Source organism: Cataglyphis hispanica, chromosome 13 (assembly GCF_021464435.1).
Source record: "Cataglyphis hispanica isolate Lineage 1 chromosome 13, ULB_Chis1_1.0, whole genome shotgun sequence".
In the NCBI taxonomy this organism is placed as follows: domain Eukaryota; kingdom Metazoa; phylum Arthropoda; class Insecta; order Hymenoptera; family Formicidae; genus Cataglyphis; species Cataglyphis hispanica.
In genome coordinates this window covers 2,144,601-2,158,297 of record NC_065966.1, presented here as the reverse complement: position 1 = coordinate 2,158,297, position 13,697 = coordinate 2,144,601, and the positions used below count along the sequence as shown (strand labels likewise).

The following is a 13,697-nucleotide window of genomic DNA, read 5'->3' as shown; positions in this document are numbered from 1 at the left end:
CTCTATAGAGTGACTTAAATATATGTACCTATACATACAAATTTCACATGATCATCGATTCTATATTCGCACGCGTTCCTACAAGCATATAAATCCGACGACTATTCAGTCGATGACGACGGGCATTAAAAGCGACCTGACCCCCAACCAGCTTGAGAGGGCTGTAATTCTCAAGTTTAAGCGTTTTACACGGTTATTGTTTAGTGATAAATCGCTGAAGCACACGCAGGATGCATCTCGGCGGAGCCCTGTGCGGCGCAATCCGTTTTGTTAATTAGCGCGTGAAAACTATTCGACCCCAGAATTTACGAAAGCCGGTTTGCGCGGTCTCTCAAATTTCGAGACACGGTTTGCGCTCTCTCGCTATCTTGATCGCGTTTCAAAGATAACGTTAGTCACGTCCTTTGACGCTCGTAACGGCGACAATCACGTTGTAATTACGATCGAAGTTATAACATTTTGCGGTGATTTCGCAAAGCAAGCATTTGCGAAACATTTACTATTGCGCTTCTAGGAAATATCTCACAATTAATTCATATAAAAAATTTATTAAAAAAAAAAAACAAGGCTATATATTTCTAGAGCATCTGTTATATATCAATGAAATATTCGTAGTAGCAAACAATTCGAACAAAACTACATTTCTGTATGTAAAAAATATACTTAAAAAATGTGCATTAATACGAAATTCTTAAGTTTGATGCCTTTTGTAAATTTACTCTATTGTTTTCATCAAAATTTTAAACAATGGAAAATTTGGAGATATGATATCGATTCGTTTATATAAATCTTCTTCGAATAAGTGATTACAAGTATATGAGATAGATGAATAGATATAATCTCGGTATGGTGTATGAATTTAAGTTAGTGGACGCAGAGGGTTGTTTGGACCGGTCTTGCCAGTGGATTAACTTGTTATATGACTAGACTCTCTGTCATCTGTATACTTTACAGTATAATTATTCGCATCTTCAAGATTCGCTGTTTCATCGCTAAATAAATATATATATCGAATTATAAAATTAATCAAAACTAATTTATAATTGTCATGTAATCTTTTATGCAATTATTATATATTTAATGTAAATAGAAAAATTCTAATGAAAATAATTAAATCATCTTAATCTTACATCTTTAAATGCTTCAATGGATTGTCCTTCATGCGAAAATACAAATTTGTTAAAATATATAAAAATACATTTTTTTTTTATTATCTCTTTATGTCATTATATTTTGTTCTTATGCCAAAGTGAATTACTTAAAAAGAATTACTTTTAAAATTATAATTTCGATTAAGAAATGCTATTTTGCTTTAGTCATTCGATCATGGCGCGGGCTGAGAATAAATAAATGATTTCTATCGTCGTGCGTCGACTTGACGTGGAGCCAAACATCTGGGTTTTGTTTGCTGCGCTTCATATTGATTTTGGAATCACACTGCAGCACGATGATATTAGAACATTACGAGGAAACTTAAGCCGAAAATTGTATCTTAGGAATTTCTCAATGATCTTTCAAGAGAAGTATGCTTGATCGCTAAAACTATTTTAAAATAGATCGCATATTTCATTAAAGTTCTATTCATCTGAAATCGTAAACGTATTATCATTTTATAATAGATTACATTGACAATCACATTTTTATAAATTGATATATATATATATTTTTATGTATAGATATTATTCTAAAAATATATATTCAAAAATATATTTTAATATGTATATTTTAATAACACTTGGCAATATATCATACAATATAATATGTAATATCTGATTGCGGAGAGTCAAATATTGTTATTGAATTGCAAAACTTTTCTAGGAACCCTTATTAGCAACATTTTTAGCGAAGATATATCTGAAGATATATCTTGCTTGTAAAAATAACAAAGTGAATCGGGGAACTAAAATTGCTGCGATCGTTATACTTTTCCTTTGTGAAATGGAACTGATAACATTGGCGTCAGCACGTTCAGTACGTTTGTATCCGGCGGAACAACGATAACAGCCTCGAACAAGAATTCAGAGGCCGATAGACTGGTCAATAACCGACCTTCGAAAGAGGCAAGGGCTTTTTCTTGGCAGACAAGGGAGAGAATAACTGCTTACAAAACGTTTAAAAATATCCGTGTCGAGAGTGCGTGAATGCCCACGCGAAACCTTGAGAACTTTCCTCATGAGGCTGTGGGACCCTTTGCCGTTATTTACAAACTTTCTGATGGAAATGCCGCGAATTATTCCAGGAGAGATCGCCTTGTTTACCTCTGTTCGTAATATATTTGAAAAAAAACAAACTCTCTTGTACTTATGCGTCTCTGCGCGTAATGTACAATTTTCATTCTCATAATTCTAATTTAAACATATCTCTGCTTTCTCTTTTAAATTTATATTGCGAATAATTATGTTTGTGTATAAAGTCTAAAGTAGAAACAAAAAAATATCACATTGATTATTGTAGTAAAAAAATTATGAGTGAAAACGAGAAAGAAAAGTAATGAATGTAGAAGAATGAATCTCTGTACCTCTCCTTTTTTTTATTAAATAAAATTGTTATAGACTAAAGAGTATCAATGTTTTATCGTTTTAGGTAGAGAAAAATCGAATGGTATAAGATCTTATCTGGAATACGAAGAGAATCCATCGCCGTAGAGAATCAAGTCGCGTAATTGACATGAAGAAGCGATTGACTTCACCTTATTAAGCGTTTCATCGGTCCTCCAGGTCCAATAAAGACAACGCGATCCTACCTACTCGCTGTTCATTTCCATCAACTTATATATATAAACGCGAAATGAAAAAAAGTTTATTTGAAAGCGCCGATTTATATATGTGTGTGTTGTATATTTACGTACGTGCAGCACACACATTTGATGTTTTTACAATCCATTGTAAAATGATGGCAGCAAGGCAGTGGATTGCTCGAGAGAGAATCTCTCGTTCCTTCTTATAGAGCGACGAAAGTAAAATAAAATAAGAACCACGAAAGTTTTGCCAGGGCACGTTCGAGAATGTAAATAGAAGTGAAACGCAAATGAGAGCAATTATAATCCTCGCCCGAGCGCCAAGCAAAACTTCGAGTTTCATTTAAATTTACAAAAAAAGTGCTGCTTCGAAACGGAAACTGAAGATTTTGCAAAATCCATTCACGAAAATAAATTAGCTTGCAAATTATCGTATAGATTTAAAGAAATTTGTCTAATTTTGCATTTAAAAGCTGGATTTTTTTCTTTTACATAAAAATGAGAAAAAGTTCTTTCTTGAGATCGAAATTGGAACCGATGTACGTTAGAGATTTTGTAAAATTATTTTCATCCGATCGATGAAAGTTATTAAAAGCGGGCAAAGTATGCAAAAAATATCATCAATCCACCTCGCGTATTTTCCTAGTCTTTTCCAGGATGAAGAAATACGCGCGATGGCGCATACATGAATAATTCATCGAAAAGTTAAATCACAAGACACCAAATTAAATTTAATTAATGGGCAAAGATAACACAGTTAATGCACACCGTAATGGTAGTGAAAAATTACCAGGACAATATGCGAATATGAAGAAATTAATCTCGAGCAGGGACTTACGTAACATCCGGTGTGCGATTGCGAAAGTCATAATGGTCCAATTGTGCGAGAGAGAGAGAGAGAAAGACAGAGGGAGAGAGAAAGAGAATCGTCGATGTTTTGCGAGTATTTTTGTACCACCGTTCCCTCCCACCACCTTCTAGATACCAGACGATAAAATAAAGTCGGGGATTCTCAAAGAAACGAACGGTATATCGTAGGCAAGAACAATATATATATATATATATATATATATATATATATATATATATATATATATATATATCTTGGCGAGAAGAGAAAGGAGAAAGAGAGAGACGACATGGTTTTCTCACCCTTCTATGTTCGCTCCCAACGAAATGATGGTTCGTCTGGTATTAAGTACTTTTGAGTTCTAATTTATTATCCAGTCTCTTTTATGAGCGCGAGAAAAAACACAATTAAGTACAGACATTTCGATAAACGAGATTTGTACATTTTGATAAACGATTCATTTAAGTGTCGATGATAATTAGTGTGTAAGCAAAAATCATCATTTAATTAAGTAAGGGTCATTAATAATCACAATTAATGCGTTATCAACGATCAATATCTAGATTATAATTCGACAAAATGTATTGTTATCCTTTTTCCGTTCGGTCGAGCATAATCTTTGCTACTTAATTATTAATTGGTTTAGTTAGGGGGAGAGGGGGTAATCCAAATCCCCAAATGGGGGAAACCAAAATTCAGATAGAGAGAAATAATTTTAGTTCTAGTTTTCGGTCAATTAAACGAGCAAAGAGCCGTTCTCTCTCATAATATACTATAATTATTAATTATAGTTATTAGCTAGCACATAGTTATTTTTTTAAATTATAATTAATAGATTTACGTATATAAAAAAAATTATATATTCTTCTTTACAAAAAATTTATAAACAATTTAAAAACTAATACGCATCAGGCAGAAAGTTTTATTGAATTTTACATATGTGCGAGTCTTGTATTTTGACTTACATTCGAATCGCATTCGAGAAAAAGCATTGCTTTGATGCATATATATGCATCCAAAGTTTAATCAATTGTGCATATAGAACCTGCTGTTTAATTGCGGAGTGCAATTATAAACGCTGCCGATATTCTATTACTTCGGGTGTGTGTATTTAATCGCGTTCAACTTGACAAAAATTACGAAAGAAATCAACTTCAATCGCGACGAAGCGATTCTAACTTTCTCAAGAACACACTCCACGTACGGACGGGCAATGTTGGAGTTGTTCCACGCCATTACGACGGAAATCCATCATCGGACGCGACGGTGACGGATTAAACCTCACGAGTATCGGCGCGACGTAATACGATAATTATACACAGAGATCGTTACACGTCACATCGATCGATCGAAACTTTCCGCGACCGAGAAAGGCCTCTCGAGGCGCACGAAGAAAGAAATTTGCCCTAGTTGCACTAATTTAAATACTTTTCTAAGAGACCGTTCTCTCTCTCTCTCTATCCTTCTTATCCTCTTTTCCTTTTCTCTAACTTCTCTTCAATTTCATGTGATAAATTGTGATAAATTGAGAAACGCGATGCCAAGTGTACAATAAATAATGCTTCTGTAAAAGTTGTGCCTAAAGTATGTCGCTTTTTTACAATATGATAAAAAATGCATATATATAATATATATAATATATATTATAATATATTATATATATTATATATATAATATATAATATATAATATATATATATATATATATATATAACATATATATAACATATATATATAATATATAAATTCTATAAATTATATTTTTTATTAGCTCTTTTGACTTGCGCGTTTCTGAAAAATTCGATTTGATTGATATAAGCGGGAGAAAGCCGTCCGTCGTGTATATATGTTTCTGTCTTTAAAAGATTAAATTATTTGGAGCAATTTGCATGAGAGATTTATTACGCAGCTTCGCGAGAAATGTCGTCCCTGCAAATTGTTCCTTTTAGAAGCCGCGCGTATTTCCGAGTCGAAGTAATCCGTACTATTCTGCACGTTAGCTAAAATGAATAAGAGAAATTCAGCGCTACATAAGTTATGAAATAGTTTCTGCATCTTGCGCTAATTGCATGTGTATAATAGTTCAATTGCATTATAGTAGCAATTGCATACGCGAGATAGTTTTCCCAAACTTTCGCGTGCTGGAGATTATTTCGCGTATATAATCGAAATAAATAAAAGTAGACTGAAAAAAAAAATCTTTCTTATGTGAATCTCGTGTTAAAAATGCTTTAAAAATGTAAAATATAAAACGTATCCATAAAATTTAAATATTGTGTTGAAATAAAAGAAAAAAGAATTAATTTACAAAGGACATTGTAAGAATAGCATTTGTAGTTAGTTGCTTTTAATTTGTTAATCGACACTCTATCTATCCTCAATTTAAAAAGTTATGTTAGATCTAGTAAAGCAACTTTTAATAGTATTACTGTATATTCTCTCGGATTTTGCTCAAGATGCAAATGCAATTAAAAGTACATCATTGCTAATAGAAACGAAGGGACACGGACAGCATTTACTGAATGAAACGCAATGAATGAACAAGACCATAGACTACTATCTTGTCAATAGATTCTATTAATAAAATAAAAACCAGCAGTAAAATCATCAAAATTTTTTTCATTTTAATGTCTATAATTATAAGCAAAGTTATGAAAGTTATGAAAGTTTTAAAATTACATAAAGTTTTTACATATCTAAATATATATAAAAATTTTTGTAATAAATTATTTGGAAATTATTGTAATCATAGTTTGTCACACTTTATTAATCTACATCTTTTTAATTAATATATACATGTATAAATTAGATCCATGTTAAGTATAACAAATGTTTACAACACTTTTCAAATAATTTAAAAATTTCTACGAGAAAATTTCCATAGAGAGTTTTCGTGACTTTTTTTACCATTGCAGATCAAAACACTTTTGAAATTTAATATACGAACATTACTTTTGGTCACTGATGTGAATAATAATTTTTCAGAGAAAGGTTCAAAGTGTAGTCCGTAAAAATCACTTTATACATCAATAAAATAATAACGAGTGCTTGCAACAATTTCAAGTATATTTTTGAAACGATAGCACATACCTGTAATAATTATTTTTCTTATAAAATGTTTCATTATTTAATTATTAGTTACACTTCGTCATTAGATTAAATGGCACGGGCACTTAACTCGTTAACGCCACTTTTGGTATTCGAGAGCAATACCGAGGGCACGTGTAAGGGGTTATTAACTTATTACGTCGCAGCGATAAATATAGTCGTCGGGGAAAATACGCAGGAAAATACGACGCGCGACTCCTGCGTCACGCTGTCAGCTGACCGGTCATCTCTATTTACTGCCATGTCGCATGAAACGATTATAGTCAATCAGAGGACTAAGATCGTTACTAGCTTTAGACGCTTGTCTACGAAATTCAGTGGAAATCTGTTTGGAGAAAAGAGGAATTTTCCGGAAAATGATTAAGAATAATAAGCCCGTTCATGAGGATGCTTAATTTTGTCGTCGAAAGCGTCTTTAATAAATCCTGTCACATTCGAGCATTAATAGCGTTGTCGCTGGAAATATATGTTCCCCAGAAAATGCGAGAGCCATTTCATCTCTTCGTTTCGGTTGATGCTTCCCACTTTCTTAGTCGCTCTTGTCAACGTGCTTACGCGTCACTCGGTATGCTCCAGGATCATAACGAGGACAATGATAATCCTTCGGGAAATAGTATGTATGACATACAAACAATGTCGCTTAATGTCGTACATACAAGCTATCCGGATGTAAATATTGAAGGAAGATTAATATTCGATATCTTTTTTTCGATGTTTGCCTTTCGCACGGAAAGACACATATGTGTATAAAAGTATCAATTTATAAACATTATTAATCTTAAAGAATCAGAATGTTATTACAAATATATACAAAGTTAAAAAAATCTTTTGAAATAAAAAATAAAATAGAGAGATAAATATTGTTTCTAAAAAATAAATAAAATTTAAACTTTCAATGAATTATTTTTTCTTCCATTTTTTGTGTGTGCAGTTTCTTTATACACTCGTGTGTAAATACCTATGTTTTGTCTAGATAAATGTAATTTAAAATTTTATTAATTTTCTTCCCCTTGTTGATTTTTTTTACAGAATATGTCGTCTTTACGAACGCAGTCGACCGGTGGTGGTGGCGTCCTCGGTTTGAGCAGCGTTGGTTCCGATCGTACGGGCGCGACCTCGATTGCCGCCGGTTCCCACTCGCATTCCCACTCGCACAGGAAGCACCATCATCATCACAGAAGCAGAAGCGCGCCCCGGGCGCCGGAGAAACCGCCTAGAAAGCGTCACCTAAATCCCGGACAGAGTCTCGCCTCCATTCCCAGTCAGATCAAGTTGTCTATGCTGAACAGCGGCCTCATCTCCTTCGGTGAGTCGACTACTCAATTCCGTTCTACTTAATGAATCACGCCCCCATCTGGCTCCCGAGTTAATCCCGGACAATACTAATGACTGAGAGACGGATTTCGTGGATAGAAAATCTGAAGAGAGAGGTTTCAATTTTCTTCCCTCTATTCTTCTTTGTTAGCTTGCAATTTGCGCGCCAACTAAACGCCCTCGCATTTATACGAATTGTAAAATTTACACGATCCGAAGGATAAAAAGAAAAAAATATTTGACGTTGAAATCGATAATTTTAATCGCAGTGATACGAGATAGTTTTTAAAAGAAAAACCCAAATCCACAGTTTTTGACATTTTATGATACTTTCAATAATGAATTATTGATATGCGAAGAATTATTGAATATGAATCATCGCGCACGTGATATGAACTATATACGCTTTATATATTTTTCATATCGACACATTAAATTCATATTCGTTCTTTTCTAGCTATAAAATCATCATGAATAAAATACAATAAAGCGGCGAACAATAAATAAATGTTTCATTGTAATTGAACGAAATGTATTGCATTATCTTCGTAAATATGAGAGAGACGCCGCGCCATATTGACGCGCTGAAATTACACAGATTTGCGCGTCGGTGTCATAAATACATTTTCAACGTTACGTCGAAATAAATTTTATGCATTCAGGCCGTGGAGAATCTGAAGGCTTCACTTAACGACTGCGCAATTGACACTCGGTGAAGAACATCAAGCGCATAATTCAATGAAGCTGTGTGAAGCGCTTCCTCGAGGCCTTTAGAGGCGTATTAGAAGCTTTTAGCGTCGAGCTGACTGTTTCATCGCCGGCGTTTTACAAAACTTTTCCGTTCGCATTTTATATCTCGCGAATACAAAAAGAAAAACAAAAATTAAATTCTCTTTCTTTCTCGTAATTTCGATCAGCTGGCGAGCGATTATCTCTTATGAAATATTTCAATTTATTTTTTTAAATTTCCGAGCTTTAACTTTGCTTTGTTCACGAGCTGAAAAAATCAAAGCTCCTATGGCATTATATTCTCGTTAGTCTTCCGATTACGAACTCTAGACTCTCGAGAATAAACTCAATGTATTCTAAATATTTTTGAAACTCTCGAGAAACCTTCATGCTAAAACTTAGGGTAATCTTCGAGCGGCTGAAAAGATGAAAATTCTTGTAACTCTGAGGATTTTCACGATTTATTAGAGATTTTGTGAAACGCTTGAGATGGCGAAAAAGAAACTCGCTGTTTAATTTGAAAATGTTTGAAAAAACAAATTATATCGCAGAACAGCTCAGCAATATTATCGGAAAGATCATAATTATGGTATCTATACGAACAATCCTCTCGGATGGTAATCATTAACGTTTCACCGGATTTTAAACCGCCTCTTCAATATTTCGCCAATATATGCGATGATCTAGTTCTATCGATTTGAATAGCAAATCTGCCATCGTTAGCAAATCAATATGTAAACATCGGTAATCCTGATAGCTCGCATGCTGCCTTTTTATCCACATTTGTGATGACGGTCTGAGATATCTTTTTGAATTCCGCAAGTGAAGTATATAATGCGAATCGAATAGCAAAGCTTTCTCGAGCGGAATGGACCATCGCTCTTAATGCATTGTTTAAATCATATAAAAGCCCTTTCACATAGCAAACCAGTTATTGAGTATCATCGAAAGGAAAGGAACAATTTTCAATATACACAGCGGGTGGAAGAATTTATCGAAATAATATGACAATTAATTTATGACAAAGACAAATCGTGATAATAACGCAGTGCAAATATTTGCGATTTAACTTCGATTAATGTAATTTCCAAATGTTTTGCAATTCGCGGATTGGCTTTGATTCAAAGAGGCAAAATGCGCGTTAAAATTACATTGTCAATAAATTCAATTGTTTGTGATAATAGCTAAAGTATATTTGTTATACCTCAAGTGTCCTTACTGAATTCGTGCGCGAAAATAAACATTCGGCGCCAGAAATTTCATACAAAGTGTAGCGAAAAGGAGAGAGAGAGAGAGAGAGAGAAAGAGAGAGAGAGAGAGAGATAGTGAAGAAGGCAGGAAGGTTGTTTATCCTCAGGTGTAATCAAATGAATGACGTATCTGCCTTGACACCTGCCATCGTCACGCAAGAAACCAATTAACGCGGGCGTTCCTTCACCCACAACGGATAGATAGCGCTTTAATGGGCCATTAAGGACCAATCGAGCGTTATACATTATCGTGGTAAATAAAAAAAAAGACTGTGAAAAAACGTTAAAGCTTACGTTTAGTCGGATAACGGATCATTTATATTTTCTCGCTCTTTCATTGTGAAGAAGGCTTACGCGCATTATTTTTTTCAATGAATAAAAAATTTCCGGTTGTCGATGCACGTGAATGGCGTTGTCATTTTATTCGAGCGGACAATGTGGCCGAGATGTGTTAATCATTGTTTGAGACAATAACACTGCCAGTTATACATGTTGTGCTTCTTGACGTGTATTTTTCACTTTCGTATTATAGAATGGAAAATGAATCTCCTTAATGAAAATAGTACAGAGAAAAAATGGAATAAGGAAAGTTCTACGCAAACATCACGCAAAAAACGCATTTAAAATGATTAAATTATGTGTGATAGCCGGCTCTTTACTATTGTCTGAAACAATTAATTTTTATCGGAGTAACGTGCCGATGCGTCTCGTCACAATTTGAAGAAAATAGTAAGAAAAACGGAGTAAATCTCTCTCTCTCTCTCTCTCTCTCTCTCTCGTATCGACTTTATTTTCAGAGGTATGAAAGCGCCCTTGAGTATTGTAAACGGCTTCATGCATTTTTACAGCTTTGTAATGAAAACTTTTCTCGCGCGAAGCGAGAATGTTGAAATCGTACGACACGTGTGCGACATTCCATTTTATGTCGTAAGAGGGACAGATATTTCTGATTAAATCGCAGAAAGAGAAAGAGAGAGAGAGAGAGAGATAACGCGTTAATGTTCCACAGTTTAAGTGGAAAAATAGTTTTATTTTGATTTACTTTTCACTAAACATGAATTAAATCATGAATATTTATATTGCCATTATTGCGGCTTGCATGATAAATTACATATTGTTCGCTAATTGTAACTGACATGTTTATAATAATTCTCGGCAATCCTTCTCCCCCTCTCAAAAAACATATATATATATATATATATATATATATATATATACAGTATATATATTAAATTATAATTAATAAATTATGTATGTTTTCAAATTTTTTAAAAATAACTCTAAATATGTGACGCGAATTTAATATGCAAGACTCTGAAAATATTAAAACAAAAGTTATCTCTCTAATGCTTTATCATTCAGTCGAGTTTTTTCATCAAAAATATTTGGCTTTGATTTATGAATTATTTGAGCTTTGAAAGGAAAAAAACGCGCGGGAATGTGTCAGGATAAACGGTAGCGGCGCATCTCAGATATTTTTAAACCGGTGCATATGAGAGACGCACACATTGAACTGCATAACATTTGGTCCGCGGTGTGATGCTGCTGTCACACGACGAACAAAGTTAGTTGATCTTGACATAAATGCGAGCGACCCACTGCCACGAGAGCGTTGTGCCTTAGCGTGGTCTCGTCGTCGTCGCCGGGAGCGAGCTTCTTTTGCAACGGAAATAAAACGAATGCTTTTCCGAGCTGACTCATCCGACTTACGTCCGTGAACCGGATACGAGGTGCTAACATGACGACTGCCACATTGCATGATGATGACGACGACGACGAGACTGAAATTTGTTGAAGCACACTTGACCTCTTAGCAAGCTTTCAATACACATATGTTATGCATTTCACGAACGAATCGTGTTTCCTGACGAGATTTTTTTTTTTTAAGAAAGCTCTTTAGCAAAGTTGAGAGAGCTATTAAGGTAGATTAAGCATCCGTGCTTTTTCTTTATCTTTTCTACAACACCAAGAAACATACTAGATGAAGAAAGTTTACGTGAGCAAAAAATCTGTTGATCTCTATTGAGTATGGAAAAGTTTTATCATTAATTTTTAGAGGGCACAATGGATTCGCGTTTTATTAATAGTTTATCAAGAAATTAATTATTAATTTAATTATTAAATTATTAATTAATTTTAATTATTAAATCATTAATTAATTTTTTAACATAAAGAAATTTTTCGATACAGAAAAGGATAATTATTTGACGTATATCATTCCTCAACTATAAATTTCTCAAAACTGTGACATAATAGAGCAATTTTAAAAGATCAGAATCATAATCAACGTAAAAAAAAATTGCAGGCAATAATCACTCTCTCTCTCTCTCTCTCTCTCTCTCTCTCTGTCATTTTTTTTTATTTTTGGTTGAATTGTATTGTATAATCGATATATTATATCTCGAACTATATTAGTACAGATATACATACAAGAGATAATTTACCGATAAACAATTCTCTATAGTTTCAATGCAAACAACGCGAGTAAACTTAATCTAATCATTGCGTTATTATCGAATATCGACTCGGCCGCATAATCATACCGAGATGCGTATTACACGGTCAAACGGATATCCCGTCGGTGACACGAGGTAAACGATGCGTGCATTGGACGCAATAACTGATACTAGGATTTTATTTGCACATCCACTTAAACGAGAGAATTTATCCTGACTAAATGCCCGTGTGCGCGGTCCCCTGAAGCCTATTAATCCATTTTCCCCGGTGCGATACCGGCTGAAAACGAGCCCATCGGATACCAGCTGCGAATGACAGAGAGAGAAAAATGTGTGTGACAAACAACTATTTTGTGCCAAAATGGTAGAATATGCGAACGTAAAACGCATCTCCCACCTTGTATATATATATATATATATATATATATATATATATATATATATATATGCATATATATGTATATGTATGTATATGTTTGTATGTAAATATATATGTGTGTATGTGTAATCTTTTTTATGTTATTCTCTCAAAATTTTAAATACCATGAGGTTTCTTGATCATCTGGTTTTCATAGAACAAATAATTTAACAAACATTATACAGATATTGATCTGATGTATTATATAATATTATTATTATACATATTTTATCATCAAATATTAGTATTCTTTTAATTAATTGTTTTTTACTCTTTATTATAATTTTCCTGAAATTTGCGCTTGACAGATTTTTCATCAAAATATCAATCTGTAATAAATCTGACTTGGAGAGAGAATATTTTCTTTCGAATAATCTTTCGCCGGAAATTGTCGGCTCACGATCTTGCAATGCTCGACGTGCGTACATTACCCCGTAAGATCGATCGATTCTCTTTGCAAATTGGTAATTCTGATTACCGGGCGTGATTGGATCTCTGTTCGATCGATGTGGTGACGAGTAGACGCGTCAAATAAACCGACTGGCGAAAATAACTCGGCAGCGAAAATTCCTCGCGCGGACGCACACCTCTGCATCTGCCGAAGTTTTGCGGAACGTTTGTATTTAGGACGTCGAGATAAAACGAAAATATATTTCTCTCGCCGGCGTGTGTATGCGTCTTCAAGAGCGCTTTATAAATAAATCGTAGCCGGTTAAGGTTGCGCCGCGCTATACCTGTGATACACGACGATTATTTCGCGCCATCATCATAGAATAACACGCGACCACGAGATTTCTGTCTCGCGATTGATTGTTTTAATGTAATATGATTTAATG

The 13,697-nt window shown here is 34.0% G+C and overlaps 2 protein-coding genes across 3 annotated transcripts in view; one reads left to right on the top strand and one right to left on the bottom strand.

The window, feature by feature from the left end:
* LOC126853899 (spermatogenesis-defective protein 39 homolog) overlaps positions 1 to 13,697 on the bottom strand; it is an 84,491-nt gene that overhangs the window by 18,536 nt on the left and 52,258 nt on the right. The gene's annotated exons all lie outside the window — the stretch shown is intronic.
* Positions 1 to 13,697, top strand: part of LOC126853896 (receptor-type tyrosine-protein phosphatase kappa) — a 61,452-nt gene that overhangs the window by 5,457 nt on the left and 42,298 nt on the right. The window contains exon 2 of the mRNA XM_050600019.1: positions 7,724 to 8,000. Within this exon, the coding sequence (XP_050455976.1) occupies positions 7,724 to 8,000 (277 nt within the window). The remainder of the gene's footprint in view (positions 1 to 7,723; positions 8,001 to 13,697) is intronic.